The sequence below is a fragment of the Delphinapterus leucas genome, chromosome 1 (genome assembly GCF_059928025.1).
Source record: "Delphinapterus leucas isolate spDelLeu-1000000601 "Yukka" chromosome 1, BTC_Dleu_Yukka2, whole genome shotgun sequence".
Taxonomy (NCBI): domain Eukaryota; kingdom Metazoa; phylum Chordata; class Mammalia; order Artiodactyla; family Monodontidae; genus Delphinapterus; species Delphinapterus leucas.
Genome location: NC_143129.1, coordinates 66,702,179 through 66,723,728, shown reverse-complemented (window position 1 = coordinate 66,723,728; position 21,550 = coordinate 66,702,179). Strand labels below are relative to the sequence as shown.

The window sequence follows — 21,550 nt, the reverse complement described above, 5'->3', positions numbered from 1 at the left end:
TGGTTTCTCTCAGGGCCTTCACCCTAAAAGCAAAGACAAAACCTTCTCCTGTGTCCACAATAACAAAACATGGAAGTGATAGGATGCAGGGGAAAGAGCCCTTGTTGAGGAATCAGCAGCATGAGTTCTGGTCCTAGCCCTGACCTTCACATGCTGTGTGGAGCCTCATCTAAGTCACTGTGAGGATGAAATAAAATGATGCCTGCAAAAATCTTGGCGAAGATAGAAACAGGAAGATCCAGGATCCAAACTCAGATTTTTCTGAGGCCAAAGCTCCTGGTCATGAACTTTCAGGGAGCACAAACTGCTGCTCCAGGATTGTCATTCTGCTTCTGGTCCAGTCTCCGGCCAGGCTTTCTCACTGTTTTTTTGTGTTCTTCATTGGATCCAGGGCTGTTGGTCAGGCCCAATGATGGAGGCCAGGACTGGAAGGTGTGCACATATCTGGTTTTGCTGGTGAACTCCTTTGTGAAGTTTTAGTCTCTCCTTCCAGTCTCTGCTGGTCTCAGTCCCAACTCAAAGAAAGTCCAAACTCTTAGCAAGTTGGGGGTGGCATTGGGTTGAGTGGAGAACAGGGTAAAGGAAAGCAGCACTATCTTGGTTAAGAGCTTTTACAGTCCCATCGGATGGGTGGGCTGGTTGTGCTGGTAGCTTTCTTCCAGCTCTATAAACATACAGACGTGTTTCCAGGACTGCTATCCAGTCTTCAGCTCCACGGCAAATATGAAATAAGAGCAGCTTTGATCATCATCCAGGCTGGTGGCCACTCCATGTGACCGGGAGACCATGTGGCAAAGCTCTTACTCCCCAGTGTTTCTCTCCCAACCCAGCTTGATGAGGGTTTAAATTCCACCAAGGGGGACTCATTCTTTTAGAGTTAAGTTTGACTCCTGTAAATTCTATTTTCCCCAGAATAATCCTTTGAGTTGCTATCAGACATTTATAACATGGGTCACAGAGTTTCAGAATGTTTGTTAAGTTTTTCAACAAATAGTCATTAGAACCTACTCTATGTCAGGTGCTGTACTTGGTCTGCAATCCTTTCCAGACAACTGTGCTAATAAGAGACACCACAACAATACAGATATTGGAGAGAAGAAGTAGATTTGTACTAAAGACAGAAAAGAGAAACAAGAGACTGGCTTGGGATGGTGGGGCAGTGAAATGGCAAGGGGCAGAGGCAAACCAATTTGGGAGCACGTTTGCCTACTTAAAGGAGCTTTAAAAGTTCTGGATTTCTCTCTTAAACCCCAACAGAATGACTCCATTCCCCATCTTGTCCTTTCTGCTGACATTTATACCTACTTCCACAAAATGGAGATGACAATTTCTGCCCTGATAGTATTACGTGAAGATTAAAGAGAAGCTATATGTCAAGTGTCTACCCCAGAGCATAGCACAAAGTTTATTATGAAAGGGCAGGAAAGGAGCTCTCCCAGAGATCTCCGTCTGAACGTTAAGACTGAGCTCCACCCAACAGCAAGCAAACTCCAGTGCTGGAAGCCCAATGCCGAACAATTAGCAAGACGGAAGCACAACCCCACCCATTAGCAGAGAGGCTGCCTAAAATCACAATAAGGTCACAGACTCCCCAAGACACACCACAAGACACAGTCTTGCCCACCAGAAAGACAAGATCCAGCCTCATCCACAAGAACACAGGCACCAGTCCCCTCCACCAGCAAGCCTACACAACCTACTGAACCAACCTTGCCCACTAGGGGCAGACACCAAAAACAACAGGAACTATGAACCTACAGCCTGTGAAAAGGAGACCCCAAATACATTAGGTTAAACAAAATGAGAAGAAAGAGAAATATGCAGCAGATGAAGGAGCAAGATAAAAATCCACCAGACCAAATAAATGAAGAGGAAATAGGCAGTCTACCTGAAAAAGAATTCAGAGTAATGATAGTAAACATGCTCCAAAATCTTGGAAATAGAATGGAGAAAATACAAGACATGTTGAACAAGGACCTAGAAGAACTAAAGAGCAAACAAACAATGATGAACAACACAACAAATGAAATTTAAAAATCTCTAGAAGGAATCAATAGCAGAATAACTGAGGCAGATCAATGGATAAGGGACCTGGAAGATAAAATAGTGGAAAAAACTACTGCAGAGCAGAATAAAGAAAAAAGAATGAAAAGAATTAAGGACAGTCTCAGAGACCTTGGGGACAATATTAAACACACCAACATTCACATTATAGGGGTCCCAGAAGAAGAAGAGAAAAAGAAAGTGTCTGAGAAAATATTTGAAGAGATCATAGTTGAAAACTTCCCTAACATGGGAAAGGAAATAGTCACCCAAGTCCAGGAAGCACAGAGAGTTCCCATACAGGATAAATCCAAGGAGAAACATGCCAAGACACATAAAATCAAACTATCAAAAATTAAATACAAAGAAAAAATAGTAAAGGCACCAAGGGAAAAGAAACATACAGGGGAATCCCCATAAGGTTAACAGCTGACCTTTCAGCAGAAACTCTGCAAGCCAGAAGGGAATGGCAGGACATATTTAAAGTGATGAAAGGGAAATACCTACAACCAAGATTACTCTACCCAGCAAGGATCTCATTCAGATTCAACAGAGAAAATAAAACGTTTAGAGACAAGCAAAAGCTAAGAGAATTCAGCACCATCAAACCAGCTTTACAACAAATGCTAAAGGAACTTCTCTAGGCAGGAAACACAAGAGAAGGAACAGACCTACAAAAACAAACCTAAAACAATTAAGAAAATGGTAATAGGAACATACATATTGATAATTACCTTAAATGTAAATGGATTAAATGCTCCAACAAAAAGACATAGACTGGCTGAATGGATACAAAAATAAGACCTGTATATATGCTGTTTACAAGAGACCCACTTCAGGCCTAGGGACACATACAGACTGAAAGTGATGGGATGGAAAAAGATATTCCATGCAAATGGAAATCGAAAGTAAGCTGGCATAGCAATTCTCATATCAGACAAAATAGACTTAAAAAAAAAAGACTATTACAAGAGACAAAGAAGGACTCTACATAATGATCAAGGGATCAATCCAAGAAGAAGATATAAAAATTGTAAATATTTATGCACCCAATATAGGAGCATCTCAATGCATAAGGCAAATGCTAACAGCCATAAAAGGGGAAATCAACAGTAACACAATAATAGTAGGGGACTTTAACACCCCACTTTCACAAATGGACAGATCATCCAAAATGAAAATAAATATGGAAACACACGCTTTAAATCACACATTAAACAAGATGGACTTAATTAATATTTATAGGATATTCCATCCAGAAACAACAGAATACACTTTCTTCTCAAGTGCTCATGGAACATTCTCCAGGATAGATCATATATTGGATCACAAATCAAGCCTCAGTAAATGTAAGAAAACTGAAATTGTATCAAGCATTTTTTCTGACCACAATGCTATGAGACTAGATATCAATTACAGGAAAAAAAATGTGAAAAAATACAAACAGATATAAGCTAAAAAATACAATACTAAATAACCAAGAAATCACTGAAGAAAGGAAAGAGGAAATAAAAAAATACTTAGAAACAAATGACAATGAAAACACGGCAACCCAAAACCTATGGGATGCAGCAAAAGCAGTTCTAAGAGAGAAGTTTGTAGCAATACAATCCTACCTCAAGAAACAATAAAAATCTCAAATAAACAATATAACCTTTCACCTAAAACAATTAGAGAAAGAAGAGCAAAGAACTCCCCAAAGTTAGCAGAAGTAAAGAAATCATAAAGATCAGATAAGAAATAAATGAAAACTAAATGAAGGAAGCAATAGCAAAGATCAATAAAACTAAAAGCTGGTTCTTTGAGAAGATAAACAAAATTGATAAACCATTAGCCAGACTCATCATGAAAAAGAGGGAGAAGGCTCAAATCAACAGATTTAGAAATGAAAAAGAAGTAACAACTGACACTGCAGAAATAGAAAGGATCATGAGAGATTAGTAAATGCAACTATATGCTAATAAAATGGACAACCTGGAAGAAATGGACAAATTCTTAGAAAAGCATATTCCGAGACTGAACCAGGAAGAGCTAGAAAATATAAACAGACCAATCACAAGCACTGAAATTGAAACTGTGATTAAAAATCTTCCAACAAACAAAAGCCTGGGACCAGCTGGCTTCACAGGCGATTCTATCAGACATTTAGAGAAAAGCTAACACCTATCCTTCTCAAACTCTTCCAAAATATAGAGGAGGGAGGAAGACTCCCAAACTCATTCTATGAGGCCACCATCACCCTGATACCAAAACCAGACAAAGTTGTCACAATAAAAGAAAACTACAGGCCAATATCACTGATGAACATAGATGCAATGATCCTCAACAAAATACTAGCAAACAGAATCCAATAGTACATTAACAGGATCATACACCATTGTCAAGTGGGATTTATCCCAGGAATGCAAGGATTCTTCGATATATGCAAATCAACAATGTGATAAACCATATTAACAAACTGAAAGGTAAAAACCATATGATAATCTCAATAGATGCAGAAAAAGCTTTCAACAAAATTCAACACCCATTTATGATAAAAACTCTCTAGATAGGAGGCAGAGAGGGAACCTACCTCAACGTAATAAAGGCCATATATGACAAACCCACAGCCAACATCATTCTCAATGGTGAAAAACTGAAACCATTTTCTCTAAGATCAGGAACAAGACAAAGTTGCCCACTCTCCCCACTATTATTCCACATGATTTTGGAAGTTTTAGCCACAGCAATCAGAGAAGAAAAAGAAATAAAAGGAATCCAAATCAGAAAAGATGAAGTAAAGCTGTCACTGTTTGCAGATGACATGATACTATACATAGATAATCCTAAAGATGCTACCAGAAAACTACTAGAGCTAATCAATGAATTTGGTAAAGTAGCATGATACAAAATTAATGCACAGAAATCTCTTATATTCCTATACACTAATGTTGAAAAATGTGAAAGAGAAATTAAGGAAACACTCCCATTTACTATTGCAACAAAAAGAATAAAATACCTAGGAATAAACCTACCTAAGGAGACAAAAGACTTGTATGCAGAAAACTATAAGACACTGATGAAAGAAATTAAAGATGATACAAACAGATGGAGTGATATACCATGTTCTTGGATTGGAAGAATCAACATTGTGAAAATGACTATACTACCCAAAGCAATCTACAGATTCAATGCAATCCCTATCAAATTACCAATGGCATTTTTTACAGAACTAGAACCAAAAATGTTAAAATTTGTATGGAGACACAAAAGACCCTAGATAACCAAAGCAATCTTGAGAAAGAAAAATGCAGCTGGAAGAATCAGGTTCCCTGACTTCAGACTATACTACAAAGCTACAGTAACCAAGACAGTATGGTACTGGCATAAAAACAGAAATATAGATCAATGGAACAGGATAGAAAGCCCAGAGATAAACCCACGCACATATGGTCACCTTATCTTTGATAAAGGAGGCAAGAATATACAATGGAGAAATGACAGCCTCTTCAATAAGTGGTGCTGGGAAAACTGGACAGCTACATGTAAAAGAATGAAATTAGAACACTTCCTAACACCATACACAAAAATAAACTCAAAATGAATTAAAGTCCAAAATATAAGGCCAGACACTATAAAACTCTTAGAGGAAAACATAGGCAGAACACTATGACATACATCACAGCAAGATCCTTTTTGACCCACCTCCTAGAGAAATGGAAATAAAAACAAAAATAAACAAATGGGACCTAATGAAACTTCAAAGCTTGTGCACAGCAAAGGAAACCATAAACAAGACAAAAAGGCAACCCTCAGAATGGGAGAAAATATTTGCAAATGAAGCAACTGACAAAGGATTTTTCTCCAAAATTTCCAAGCAGCTCACGCAGCTCAATATCACAAAAACAAACAACCCAATCCAAAAATGGCCAGAAGACCTAAATAGACATTTCTCTAAAGAAGATATAAAGGTAGCCAACAAACACATGAAAGTGTTCAACATCACTAATCATTAGAGAAATTCAAATCAAAACTACAATGAGGTATCACCTCACAGTGGTCAGAATGGCCATGATCAAAAAACCTACAAACAATAAATGCTGGAGAGGGTGTGGAGAAAAGGCAACCCTGTTGCATTGTTGGTGGGAATGTAAATTGGTACAGCCACTATGGAGAACAGTATGGAGTTTCCTTAAAAAACTAAAAATAGAACTACTCTTTGGTCCAGAAATTCCACTAGTGGGCATATACCCTGAGAAAACCATAATTCAAAAAGAGTCATGTACCACAATGTTCATTTTAGCACTATTATTTACAATAGCCAGGACATGGGCCCAACCTTAGTGTCCATCAACAGATGAATGGATAAAGATGATGTGACACATATATACAAAGAAATATTACTCAGCCATAAAAAGAACCGAAATTGAGTTATTTGTAGTGAGGTGGATGGAGCCTGTCATACAGAGTGAAGTAAGTCAGAAAGAGAAAAGAAATACTGTATGCTAACACATATATATGGAATCTTTAAAAAATTGGTTCTGATGAACCTAGGGGCAGGACAGGAATAAAGATTCGATGTAGAAAATGGACTTGAGGACACGGGGAGGGGGATGGTAAGCTGGGACAAAGTGAGAGAGTGGCATGGACGTATATACACTACCAAATGTAAAATAGATAGCCAGTGGGAAGCTATCATAGCACAGGGAGATCAGCTCGGTGCTTTGTGACTACCTAGAGGGGTGGGATAGGAATGGTGGGAGGGAGATACAAGAGGGAGGGGATATTGGGTATACGTATACATATAGCTGGTTCACTTTGTTATACAGCAGAAACTAACACAACAGTGTAAAGCAATTATACTCCAATAAAGATGTTTAAAAAAAAAAGGCAGGAAGGCAGGAAAGGTAGTAGTTGTTATTATTACTATTATCATAAATATTTGCAATTAAATGGAAAGAGAAGCTACATTTTAGTCTCCACAAAACACTTTCTGTTGGAGCCTACATTAGGAATTATCAAGGTTGAACCCTTCCAGTGGGGCAGTAAGATTAGCCTCAGAAAGTAGATGATAAAACATAATTTGAAGCTCACCTGCTCCAAGAAATCTTCCTTTCTTGACAATTGTAACTCTTGCTGATTTTTCTTCCTCCTGATACATTGATGTCACCATCACACATTTCACCTAACATGTACTATCTCTGAACCATCTCATCGTGGGATAGTGCACGGGTTTTGAAGGTAAACACTGTACCACTGATTAGTGGCCCCCCTGCCACAATGATGGGGATATGAACAGTCTCTTTAAATAATGCTGAGTTATATGCTGTCTGCTCTCTTCCTGCCCACATCTGGGTAAGAGTTCTGCTATCTTCTCCATGTCGGGTTTTAATTCTGCTAGTATATAGCAGGTTTCAAGATGGGGAATCAGAAATGAACTGCTGAACAGCTTCTCTGGATAGAAAGCCATAGGACAGGACAAGGGAGAAATAGAAATTCTTCCCAAAACACAAACTCCTGCCCTGTTTTAGAAAAATACAAGCAGTAGAGGCTAACCCAAAGGCCTCTGAGAAGATCCAGGTTATATTATGAGATGCATTTGTGTCCTGAGATCACTTTTGGCCTGAGAACAGTTTCAGGTCACGCAGGGGTTTCAGGCTTAATTAACCACAGGAGCTCCTGAAGTCAATTATTTACAATATTTGTTAACCAAGAGATCTGATACTACCACTGTGTTATCTGAAATGTGAAAAATATTTGACACTCATATTGTACACTTAATATGTATACTGAATTATATGTTCCCAAAACGAAATGTTACCTATCAGTGGTCTTTGTAATCTAGCAATTTGTATATTTCAACTCCAGCTTTATAATTTACCAACTGTGTGACATTTATCTCTTTGAGTTTCAGTTTCCAGGGAGTAGTCATTATAGTAAGGATAAATAACTCTTATATAGGACTTACCATGTGCCAGCCATTGTGTTAAGCACTATACCTGCATTATTTATTTTAATCATGAAAACAATCCCGTGAAATGGGCTTGGATAATCAGTTCCCCACCACCACCACCATTTGATGGATAAGGAAACTCAGGTTTAGAAAGGTTAAGTAATTCCCCAAAGGACACACAGCCAATAATACATATATATTATCTCATTTAATTCTCACAACAATTCTGGGGCATTGTCTTTGTAGAAGTAGAAGCTGAGGCTTAGAAAGTTGACATGACTTGCCTAAAGTTAGTAGTGGGGCTGCATTTTGAGAACTGTTCTGTTTGTCTCCAAAGTCCATATTCTTTCAATTACTTCAAGATACCTTGAAGAAACACACACATACACACAGAGAGAGAGGAGAAAGAAAGGTATCCTAATTCTGTGGAAATCTCTTATTCATTAGGAATATTATATCTGACAAGTATGCAGACAGAAGCAAATCCCCTACTGGGAGGAGTGAACGTTTACCATCCTATGAGCACAGCCAAGAGCCATTTTGCAAAGCCCAAGTTCCCTCAGACAATTGATTGCTAGATCTCAGGACAGTGACCAAGATGGAAAGTTGGCAAGAATCCTAGATCTGCTATAACTCTATTCTCCCACACTCAACCTTGTTTCCCTCAGAGGTCAATCTTACATAGGCGTGATATCTTCTTTAGCCCAGAACTGACTACAACTTTATTCAAGACCAAAAATACCACCAACATTTAATATTCACCGGCAGCACTGTGGCATCAGCACTGTGGCTTGGGTTCCACCTCTGCACTATCTATGAGCAGGCAAGTCTCCTAATGCTTCTGAACCACGTTCCTTCATGTATAAAATGGGGGAAATAGTAATGCTGCCTTGCAGTATTATTGTGAAGATCAAATAAGATTAGACCATGAGTAGCACAAGGGCATAGACTGTATGTTATTTATCTTCATAATCTTGGAGTCTGGCAAAGTTTGTGATAATAAACATTTGGTAGTGAATGAATAAGCAAATGAATGTATGACTGAGGAATACTTTATAAACTATAAAGCACCATATCAATTAGGATTAAGATAATAGCACTTATACTTAATGTACTTGTTTCACTGCTTTTTCAATTGCTTCACTCTTGGCTTTAATTCCTAATCTATGATGTAGGGAGGTTGTTCTGGATTTTACATGAGATCCCTCCCAGCGCTGAGATTTTGTGATTCTGTTACACTCTGCCTTTTAAACTCCCAATATATACTCTACCAGCCTGCATCCTTATTTTTTAATCTTTTAATTCTGAAATAATTTTTGAGATACAGAAGATTTGTAAAGATAATACATAGGATTCATGTATGCCCTTCACCTAGATTACCCTAAAGTTATCTTTCATCACTCTGGTGCCTTTATGAACACTAAGAAATTAACATTGTACATCACTAAACTCCAGACTTCATTTAGGTTTTACCAGGTTTTCCATTAATGTACTTTTTCTGTTACAGGATCCAAACCAGGATACCATGTAGCATTTAGCCTGTATGGCTTTTGCAATAAAAAGTTTTGCTATTGTATTTTTAAAAGCATATTGGGACATTAAGATTTGTGGGATAATGGAAACCTAATAAAGAATTTATCCTGAGCTAACAAGTGTGTCAGCCATCCTCTGCACATGGTTTAGAGAACTTCAGGAAGTCAAAAAAGACCATCCTGCATGGTGGTGAATGCAAGAAGCCAAAATGAGATGTGTACAATAAAATTGAGCCCCATATTATAGACACTGGAATATTGAGAATCAAAAATGTAAGTATAAGTTTGTTTTTGAAGTCTGTGAGTCTGTTTGTAAATAAATTCATTTGTATCAATAGGTTCCACATATCAGTGATATCATATGGTATTTGTCTTTCTCTGTCTGACTTATTTCACTTAGTATGATAATCTCTAGGTCCATCCATGTTGCTGCAAATGGCATTATTTCATTCATTTTTATGACTCAGTAGTATTCCCCTGTATATATGTACTGGGGGGGAGGGATAAATTAGGAGTTTGGGATTAACATATACACACTACTATATAGAAAATAATCAACAAGGACTTACTATACAGCACAAGGAACTCTACTCAACATTCTGTAATAACCTATATAGGAAAAGAATTTGAAAAAGAATGGATATATGTATATGTATAATTGAATCACTTTGCTGTACACCTGAGACTAACACAATATTGTAAGTCAACTATACTCCAATATAAAATAAAAAATTAAATAAAAAAATGTAAGCAAAATGGTTTCCCTTGCAGGAAGATCTCAGGCTTCTTTGTTGAGGGCACTGTGAGCTGCTCGATGCACTAACTAGTCTTACTTGGTCTTTTGCTACATATTTAGTGGGGCCCACTATGTGCCAGCATTATTCTAGTGCTGGGCAATATTCTATACAGTGGTGAATGAGACAAAGTCCCTACATTCATGAAGCTTATAATCTGAAGGGGACAAACTATAAATACAAATCATGTAATGACAAGAGCACTGCGGGAAACGTAACGCAGTTTGGGGAGTAGAGTGTGAGAGACGTTGGTTTAGAGGAAGTGGTCTGGGAAAGCTTCTCTGAAGAGGTGAGCACTGTGTGTACTGAATGATCAGAATAATGAATCAGGACGGATTGCTCTAGACAGAACCTTGGTCTCAGTTAGAATCAGATTATGGAAAACTGAGTTCTTACTGTAAAAAATTAATAAGCAGAAACCTCAATTAGAGTCAGGAGACCAGAAAGGGGTGCTCTCATACCCTTCAAACATAGCAGAGCCCAATAGAAGAAGAAAGATTTCCTCTTCTTGCCTGGCAAGAGCTCAGCCAATGAGAGATCGTCATAACGCAACCAATGAAAAGCCATGAACTTTGTTTAATATAGGCCCCCCAACTTCCTTTTCCCCTCTGTAAAAGAGTTTTCTCCTCTCCATTTTGTGGGGGACTTGTGCATGCCTCACTATAGTTGTAGACCCTAAATTGCAATTCTTTGCTCCTCCAAATAAACCCATTTTTTTCTGGAGTTATAACTGGCTGTCTATTTGTTTTAGGTCAACATTTTGTTGTTCCATATGTGGGTCCAGTGAAGACCCCTGATTACTCTGAGGCTTGTAAGCAAACAGGTGTGGTACTACATTGAGTTCATTGTTGCTCACTGCTTTTCTAACTTACCCTGGGGTTTGAGGGCAAGTCTTTCTCCTGGATCTGAGCTTCATCCTCTTTGCATTTTGAAGCTCTCCAGGTTTTATTTGGGATCTGTTTTAAGGTTTCATCTTTTTTGGTTAAGACCTTGTTCTGTATGCGACTACTCATTTGGCACTTCGGCCTGATTTTTGAAATCAGACTTATCCAGCTTGAACTGGCTAGCCACCAGCCCATTCCTTCAGGAATAGGGGCTGTTCTATTGGAACTGTGATGAGCAGCTTCCTGCCTGGCTCTTCCAGGACTAGACTGTTCCCTTAGAACTGGCTGGTATTAGGCCTGCAGGCTGTTTGAGCTATTTGAGCTGCTTAAGTTGTTTGAAAAGAATTATTTTACTCTACAGAAAAAGCTCTGAGAAATAGGATCCCAGTTATCTAAATATTTTGAGGGTACCCCTTTCCTACAGGGATCCTGGCCCATTTTATGTTTGAAAACCAAGGTCCTTCTTCATGTGCATGTCTAACCAAACTGGACTGACCTAACTGAAAGCAATTTAGAATATCAATGACCATTATGAGGAATTTTGAAAGCCCTAAACGTTCTTTTCTTAAAACCAAACTGGACAACCATAGCTCTAAAATTTCCAAAACTAAATGGAATGCCTATTTCGATTGGTATTTTTAGGCTTCCAAACATTATCAGCAGCCTAAAATTGGATCTTTGCAAAATAAGATTTTAAGATGGACTAAGGTAAACAATTAAAGAAAGGTAACATGGCTCCCAAAGCCCCAGGCTCTTCTTCCTTGGCTTCTCTGTCTCAGGCTCCATCTCCAGCACCATCTTGTCTCACTCCTCCTCCTGCTTAGGTCCCACCTCCAGTGCCAGCTTCCCCCTTCCCTTCTTTTTGCCTGCCTACACCTCCCTTACATCCCCAGTTCCCCAATACTAATTCTCTTGCCAGACTTCCCCTTTTCTCTGAAACTCTCCTCACTCCCTTTTCCTCTGAACTTATCAGAACCTATCCCTTTAAAATTAAGCCTTTGGGGGATCCAGAGGACAAACCCTTAATTTCTTATATTTCCTGGACTAATGCTGAACTGCGAGTCAAGGTCAGAGATTCTCCCAAAGTAACTGGAGATCCTCACAGATTTGCTGAATTAATATAGTAATTCAGATTTATCAACCTGGTTTCTAAGACTTAACATCAGCTTGTTCATATGCTTGTAGATGAAGGCCAGGCCCAGCATTGAATAAAAACTGTTAGTAGAGGAAAGCCCGACAGTTCTCTAGAATTACAACCATGAGACCAGCCCACTAACTTATTATATGATCAGACTCAGGCAATCAATAAGTGACTTCGTTGAGGAATTCCTAGGGCTTTTCCAAAGACTGTTGTGTTGAATGGAACAAAATTCAGGCTTGCACACAAAAATCTGATGAACCTGTTTATGACTATTACAATAGATTTCATATTATTTTTAAAGCAAATTCTGGTCTTTCTTCAGATATTGATTCCACCCATGTAGCTTGTAACTCTATGTTTAGTCATAGGCTGACCCAGAACATCTCCCTTCTGGTAAAAAGGACCAGGACAGAACAGGAAAATTTGTCCACTCCAGGTTTAGTTAATCTGATAAACCAGCTCTCTCATACTTTAAATGAGTCACCTAAAAGGAAGACTGACAAAATTCTTAACCTTCAACTCCAGCAAGTGAAGGCCCCTAAATGATCCCCCACCCACCCCGAGTTTCTGCTATTATTGCAAAAAGCCAGGACATTGGAAAAGAATTTGCTACAAATTTAAGTGCTTTAGGTGCCTTCAGCCCTCTAATCAGCCTTTTCCAACATCCTCCCGGTTCTCAGTGACTAAGCTCCTGGGAACTATAGGAGCTCTTCCCAATCCTCCCTCTTAACTGACTTGAAGAACGTTTCTCCAGATCGGGGATAAATCTCTTCCAGACCTCACTGACACTGGAGCCACACTCCTGGTACTCAACCCCTCTACTGTCAATCACCCCTTGCCTTGTAGCGCTAAAACAATTCAAATAGTAGGGATCTCTAATAAACCTCAAGAGGTTTCTGTCCTTGGACGTATTCCCTTTTGTTTAGGCCCTTTGAAAGACACATACCCCTTTCTCCTTAGTTTCTCTGCCCATCCATTTATTAGGTCAAGACTTCTTAGAGAAGTATATAGAACTTTCTTTCTCCCAAAAGGAGAAAGCAATTCTAGAATTGACAGTAGTTATCCAAGCAGCCAACCAGGTGAGTTAAATGACTCTTTGACATCTTTTATTTGCTTTGTTTTTGATGGTACTAGAGTTTATTCTGGAAACACTGAGCATCTACCCCTATTGAATCAACTACCACCCTCCGCATGGGCAAAATCTACAGCTGATATTGGCAAAATTCACAGGCCACCTCCCATCAAGACTCAGATAGATCTCTTAAAACCTCTTCCCAGAATTAATCAACATCCTGTAAGTAAAGAAGCCCTTCAAGGCATAAAAACCATCTTAGAAGATTACAAGGCTCAAGGCCTCACTGTCCCTTAACTAGTCCCTGTAATGCTCTTATTTTACTGGTGAGAAAACCTAAGGACTTAGAGTTGAGGTTTGTCCAGGACCATTTCACCATTTCAGTAGAAGCTCTCCTGAAAATTCTCATCACACTCAACATTTCTCAGCTGCCTCACTTCATAAGAAGTCCTTTTGTTAGCTGTTCCTCACATCACTCTTTTATGCTGTAATAATCTTAATTCTGCTACTCTTCTCCCCTCTGTCACTGATGAAGTTCCTCTTGACTGCTTAACACTGATGGATCACCTACTGACTCCTTGTAAATGATCTGTAGGAAATTCTTTGGGGAATGTTGACTAGTCATGGTTCACTAGTAGTTCTTATTTAAAAGGTGACAATGGCAACTGCTGTGCTGAGTATGCTATTGCAACTTCTTTTGATATTGTTGAGGCAGTACCTTCATCTATGGCTACTTCAGCCTAACAGGCTGAATTATATGCTCTTACGTGGGCTTGTACCTTAGCCAAGGATAAAACTGCCAAAATTTGGAGTAGCTCATGATTTTGGAATGTTGTGGAAGTAACATGGCTTCCTCTTCTCTATCATGCGACTTATCTTTGGTAAATTCATAAATTCAAATAATTAGCTCTAAAACAAGCTACCTTTTTGAAATATCTTCTTGGGAATTCTTTGAAGCCCTGGGGAAAAAGCAGATGCCAATATACTGAATGCTCTTCTTCTGAATTCAGACTCCATGTAAAGCTGGTTTGCCTCAAATTACCCTCATCAAATTTCAGATTCACAAAATCTTTATTGACTGTCCATGATGTGCCAAGAATTTGTTTTAGATTTAGATTTGTTTTAGAGTTCTCCTACACTTTCTCCTGTAAGCATCACGGTAACACCCTCTAACAGCTTGTGAGGTGGGTGTCACACTCTTTTCTTTTTTTCCAGAATGAGAAACTGAATGCCCAAGACCACAGAGCTCAGATATGATAGAAACAGGAGCTGCAAGTCAAAGTTTCCTGATTCTAAGACCAGAGCCCCTTCCACCACACTCCAGCTCAGCCTCACTACAAAATTCCAGTTTCATCCTATTCCACACAGGACCCACATGTCCTGCAGCCTGGGTCAACCCAGGTTTGAGAAGACTCCCCAAGAACAACTGAGGCATGCTCTGAGATGGCAAAATGCCACTCATGGAACCCAGATAAAGCCTCCAAGCAGTTGTTAGTGAGGGACAAGCATGCACACTTCAGAATCTGCCAACTGAAGAAGTGATTTTCAACAGAGAAACCCTAGCCAAACAGCAGTGTTACAAGTCACTCAGCCACAGCGGAAGCACTTTTTAAAGACTGTGCTCCAATTAGCAAGTGTCTTTAGCAGACCCTATGTACTGTTGTCACATCTGTGTTCAAGATTCCTCGTCCCCTTTTAAAATAAGCCTGCAACTAATGTAGTTATACAAGGCAGCCAAATTGCACAAAACTGTCAACTCTTCCTCCGGAACAGATTAAGACCCTGCAGCCAACGGGAAGATATAACTGTTCCCCAGTTTATGAGCAATTTCTTTCCTTCCAGATTTTTCACTGAGACTGGAGTCTAAACTCAAAGCAATAATCATCCAACAAAAATGCCTCTGGAATAATTGAGATCAGTCCTGGGACAGCTGAGTCCTACTGTTTTTCATGTTTGTACATTTTTTACTCTGTGATTAATGGAGGAGGAGATGAGAAAACAGAGGGTGGAAAGGGAGAAAGAAAAAAAATATCACTTGACTCTGCATACTCAAAAATGTTGAAGAAGAGAAGGTGGAAGAGAGATCGTGCCTGTCAGTTTCTCATTCGACTCGCATTGGTCAAACAAAATCATATACTTTCTACTCCCTCTCATATTTTTCTTCAAACAGTTTGGGAGTTAATGACAAACCAGTCACACTCTGGCAAGTTTGAAACTAAACATAATTTGCCTTCTCTCCCTAGCAGGGGTAAACACAAGAATCAACAGAATGAAAGAAAAATCCAACTGTCTTTTCAGAGCCAAGCAGAGGAAAGAGAACTGGAGCCATGGAACCTTGCGAGATCATGCAGTCTGACTGCTCACTTTCCAAATGTGGTGGGAGCCTAGAGAGCTGAACCCGTGGTTCAAGGTCACCCAGCAAGTTGTCTTTAGAACCAGGATCTAAATCCAGGCCTCCTGATTCAGAGCCCAGGGCTCTTCCTTTGGGGCTTAAGAAATCATCTGAGTGTGTTTTGCTGTGGCTCTACAAGGGGAACATTAGAAAGGGGCCCCACCCATATAATAGCCCCCTAAGTTGGAGGACTAGACAGACAGTTGTAATTTGGGCATCCCCATGCTCTGTGCCAGGCAACTGGCCTGGCTACAGAGAACCACTGGAGACTGTCAGTCATTGAGGTGAGGCTGGATTCGGAGTCAGCCATCTGTCAGAAGGGGGTTTGGATAATTAAATCTGCTCACTAGAGGCAGTGAGGGGGATGAGAAAGGCCCAATAATGGGGCCTCTGACCTGAAGCTGCCTGTGTGACCCTCTCCCCATCCCTTCCACAGGCTGGCTGAGCCCCTCCTCAGTCATGGTAGTAAACAAGTTCGTCCAATCCCTCCAGGGCTGGCTTCTGCTGTGATTTGCAGTGCCCTCCATCCTCAGGATGAAGAACTGCCCTGAGTCCAGTCCTGTGGCCCTGGCTGTGCTGACTGAGCCCACAATGGGCAGAGGGAGCAGACTCTCAAGTCTGTCTCACCCATCACCAGGGCTAAGCACATACACTTTGGAGCTGAGACTCACTGAATCCAAATCCTTGCTCTACCACTTCCTAGCTGAGGAAACCCCTGATCTCTAGACTGCGTTCTATCTACCTATAAAATGACTTAGAGATTTGTTTTGAGCATTAAATGAGATAATCCATAGAAATCACCCAGCATGGTGCTTGCTCAGGGTAAGCACTCAATCAATGGCCGCTGTTTTTATTACTGAGAGGTCCCCTCCACCCATCAGTCTTTTCCTCTTGATCTCCCATCATTGTTCTGTGTGCTGCTGGAGTGATCCTCAGAGTTTTGTGCTTGACCATCCCTAACCCCCATTACACCACATGCATGCTGGGAGTCCTCAAAGAATCTTCTCTCTACAGTTACCATAACAGCAGCCTGCCAGGTGGGCTTCCTCTTCCCCAGGACAGCCTTCCACAGGGCCTGCTTCCACCCATTCCCCCGACCCACCCAGTGGTGCTGCTTTCATCCTGGCTGCTGTGATTAACTGGCCTCACAGACCATAGCTCCTAGGATGGGTTCTGACCAAGTACTAGGGTGAGACAGTCACACCCCACAGTGAAGACACAGGCTCAGACCATTTCCATGTCATTAACCATGGCAGAGCCCAGTCAGAAGAGAACATTCCTTCTCCCCAAAAGACTTTAGTAAACTATTTCCCAGCAGTGAAACCCATTTTAAATTCAGACAGAGAGAAGGACCTTGGTACTCAAAACTGAGAGAGCACATTTAATCGGGGCAGGAGGGAGCTATTTAATTTCACTTCTCTTTGCCTAAGCTTCTTTGACCCCTCTCCCCATTCGTTTGCTCTATATCAATATTTCTCAAACTGTCTGTGGTGAACGTCCCATTGTTTATTTTCCCCAAACTATTGGGTACCAATACTTTTGTAAAACAGTCAAAATAAATTACTACCAAACTAAAATGTCACTTGGATGTCACAATAATGTTAAATTGCTATAAAGTTCCATAAATACTTTGAATTTCTGTACTTAACTTTTGGCGAACTGGTAAACGTTTCGCAGACCCCTACTAGTCCTGGACCAAACTGAGAGTAGGGCTGCTTCTGGAAGGAACAGAACCACAGAAGAGTCCACCTGCCATGGACACCCTCCCATTCTGGGTTTTTGTCCTGTAATGCGGTCTGCTCAGCAGTGACCCTGCCCCACCCAGAGCATGCAATGGAAAGGTTCCTGGTAGAACTTGCCCAGACTCTAGTAAGTGCTATTCCCTGAGCATCAAGCATCCCCCAGTGAGAGGGATATGCTGCGATAATACCGGCCGTGTGCAGCCCGCTGGCTCTTACCATTCCATTCCAGCCCTGTTGATCTCCTCCCACCAGCATTCTGTAGGCTCCCCCAGGCTCTGAGGCGTGGGCATGCAGGCGTAGTTCCACTGTCTGTCAGAACCTTCCTTCTTGTTGAAGATGCTCCTCACGGCCACCACCACCTGCCCATGGGGACACTGGTAGCTGAAGCCCTGCCGGTTCAAATTCACCCACCCATCATCACTATAGTCTTGGTACTGCTGATATGGGTACCCGTAGTCTCCATACTGTCCCCAGGTCACAGTGACCAGTGGCAGAAGCACCCACAGAAGAGTGAGGTCCATGCTGTCTGGGTTTCTGGCAAAAAAAGTCACCCTATGTCTGCTGGGCTGCTGGTTTTATACAGCTGCTGCTGACATGTGGCTTCCAGATGTGGGCGAGCAAGCAGGCTCCAACTGCAGTGTGTCATCGTTTAAGCAAAACTTTTCAGCGCCGAGATATTGGCCATAAGTACATTCAGTTTGTTTTAAGGTGGAATTCTAAGAAAATGTAAGGAACATGCAAATGGAAGAAACTCCCTAGAGGAGGAACAACTTAGCAGATAGATTATAAAAGCAAATGGCTTCACACACCTCAGAAACATTCACTTGAAAAAAGGAACAAATTTGTCCCTCATCTCTTAGCACTTCACTTCTCTCTTCCCTACCCCCCCCAACCCCACCACTAGCAAACCCCTGTATTTGTTCTCCAAACCAGCCTTCCAGGACCACACAAATATGCAGAAAGTGATTTCAAAACACCAAAATAATAGGTTGAAGGGTCAGAGTTATTCACATTTCTGCAAGGCTAGATACCTACTTTAAGTTCTCAGCCCAACATCTTTTAACCCTGAGTTATAAGCATGGAATGCCAGTTTGCAGGCTACTCTGAGAATTTTTAAGTCACATAGGGAAGTACTATGGGCCCCTGGAGAGAAAAATTGGGCATTATCGCTACATTTAAACATCCTTCCGAGCTGCTGAAATTTGACCCATCTACACCTAGAAACCGTGCTGGGCTGACAAATACGTCATGAGTTTAATTTGAATAAAGCCACTTTTTATCCTTTGGTGGTTTTCCCCTCTGTGTTGAGTTTTCTTTTTAATGAGGTATAACTTACATATAATAAAATTCATCTCTTCTAATGTTCAGCATACAGTCGTTCAACCAGTACCATAATCAAGACACAGAACAGTTCCCTCAACCCTCTAGTCCCCTTACGCCCTTTGGTAGTCAAATCCTTCCCAATACCCAGCCCCTGGTAACCACTGATCTACTTTCCGTCACTGTAGTTTTGCCTTTTCCAGGATGTCAAATAGATGGAATCATACAATATGTTGCCTTTTGTCTGACTCCTTTCACTAGGAAAAATGCTTTCTGGATCCATCCATATTGTTGTGTGTTAGTGTCAATAGTTCATTCCTTTACACTGTTGAGTGGTATTCTATGGTATGGCTCTACTACAGACTGCTTATACATTTACCAGTTGAAAGACATTTGTTTTTTTTCCCCAGTGTTTAGTAGTTATGAATAAAACTACTATAAACGTCCATGAATAGGTTTTTGTGAGAAGAAATTTTTATTTCATTTGGGCAAATACCTAGGAGTGAGAGTACTGGATTAAGTGTATATTTAACTTTGTAAGAAACTACCTGATTTCTCAGGTGCTGAACTATAGTGCATCCCTCCCAGAAAAATTGCAGTTTCTTTTATTTTAACCATTTTAACAAGTTACTAGGTTTCCAGTAGTATTTCAGTGAGGTTTTGATTTGCATTTCCATAATGACTAATGATTTTGAGCATCTTTTCATGTGTTTATTGGTCATCTGTCTGTTTTCTTTGGTGATTTAGCTGTTCAAATTTCTTGAGCCCTTTGGGCATCTCCTAAGTGGGTAGTATTTCCCATTTTTCATCAGGGCTGTCCCTCAGGAAGTTTCTTAAAATTGTGGTTGTAGGCCAATGATTTCTCAAGCTCCCGTGAAGATTGTTAAAATGCAGATTCCTGGGCTCCAGACCTACTAAATCATAACCTCACAGGTGATGCCCAGGTATCTACATTAAAAAATTATTCCACGTGATTCTTATTCACACCAAAGTTTAAGAACCACTTTCCTAAAGGAATGTGGATCCAGGGGAAAAAAATCACACTATGAAGTCCACCCCTTGTCAATTTATAGCATATTTACCAGATGGCATTCAGGCTAAATTAAGGTAACCTTGAAGGAGAAAGTTACACATGGGAAGAAAGCAAACGTGTGTATATTTGTGTGTGTGTCAAGCGTGTAATTTGCTCTGAGGATGTAGTTATCAAAGGGAGGGGAAGAGGCTCTGGGCTGAATAGGCATGAGTCCCAGTTTGTTTTAGTACCACCTTCTCCAATAACAGGGGTCCCCAACCCCTGGGCTGCGGACTGTACTGGTCTGCAGGCTGTTAGGAACCTGGCCACACAGCAGGAGGTGAATGGCGGGAGAGGGAGCGAAGATTCATCTGTGTTTACAGCTGCTTCTCATTGCTCTCATTACCACCTGAGCTCCACCTCCTGTCAGCATTATGGTGAGTTGTACAATTATTTCATTATGTATTACAATGTAATAACAATAGAAATAAAGTGCACAATAAATATAAAGCGCTTGAATCATCCCGAAACCATTCCCAGCTCCCCCGCTCCCCTCCCCCGCCGGTCCGTGGAAAAACTGTCTTCCTTGAAACCTGTCCCTGGTGCCAAAAAGATTAGGGACCACTGTCCTATCACTCCTATCCCTAAGTAACTCCCCAGTGCTGGCAACTGGAGTCCTCCAAGCTTAGGGCAACCACTTTGGTTTATGATATGCTGGAGCAATTATTTGCAACCATGTCAGCACTTAAGAATTACCTGGGGAACTTTTGAAAGACACTAGTGTCTGAGCCTCACCCCAGATCCATCAGATCAGAAGCTTTTGAACCAAGCCCAGACAAGAGTATCCTTTAAAACCTTCCTGTATGATTTGCATGTACAGCCAAGGTTGAGAACCACTACTGTAGAGGTTTTAAAACAGATCATCCTGATGCTCATGAGTTATATCCTGCATTCTGGATATGTCTTAAGATTTAAAGAGCTCCAAGAGACAATGCAAATCATTGTAAGCACTCATCTTTATCACACATTCATTTCCCAACAATTTCCAGGCCCTTCCTGTTCCCCATTCTCTGCAGACCTCTTTTATCTTACAGTTTACAGCTTCCATGGCTAGACCCCCTGTAATGTGCACAAGTAAACATCTTTAGAGTTTAGTCTAGTTTGGGTATAGATTCTTGTTACTTAGAGTTGATAGCATCCTAACTCATGCAGTGTCTCAGGGGATTCTAGAAACTGAGGACTTGCAGCCCATTGCTGGAGGTTTCCCAGAGACTGGTTGTCCTGAACAGACATTAAGAATGTACGTTTAACGCATATGCAATTTGCCATGCATTTTCAACTAGGTTATCATATTATCTTTCTCACAGCCTTGTATATATTAGTGAGGCATTATTGGGATTTGTTTTTCACAGGTGAGGAAACTGTGGTCAGGAACTTTTTTGGTTCAAATTCCTAGGGCCGGAAGGGCATGACCCCCAGGTCTTCTGATTCCTAGACTGTGATTCCTTTCATCATTTCATCAAAACTGCAGTCCACTAATTATATATCAACATTTAGAAATAATTGCCGGGCTTCCCTGGTGGCACAGTGGTTGAGAGTCCGCCTGCCGATGCAGGGGACACAGGTTCGTGCCCTGGTCTGGGAAGGTCCCACATGCCGCGGAGCGGCTGGGCCCGTAAGCCATGG

At 40.7% G+C, this 21,550-nt stretch overlaps 1 protein-coding gene across 1 annotated transcript in view; it reads right to left on the bottom strand.

Moving 5' to 3' along the window:
• Positions 1-18,458, bottom strand: part of DPT (dermatopontin) — a 39,774-nt gene extending 21,316 nt beyond the window's left edge. Inside the window, exon 1 of the mRNA XM_022560130.3 lies at positions 17,749-18,458. Within this exon, the coding sequence (XP_022415838.1) occupies positions 17,749-18,053 (305 nt within the window). The 5' untranslated portion in view covers positions 18,054-18,458. The remainder of the gene's footprint in view (positions 1-17,748) is intronic.
• Between the last annotated feature and the right edge of the window lie 3,092 nt (positions 18,459-21,550).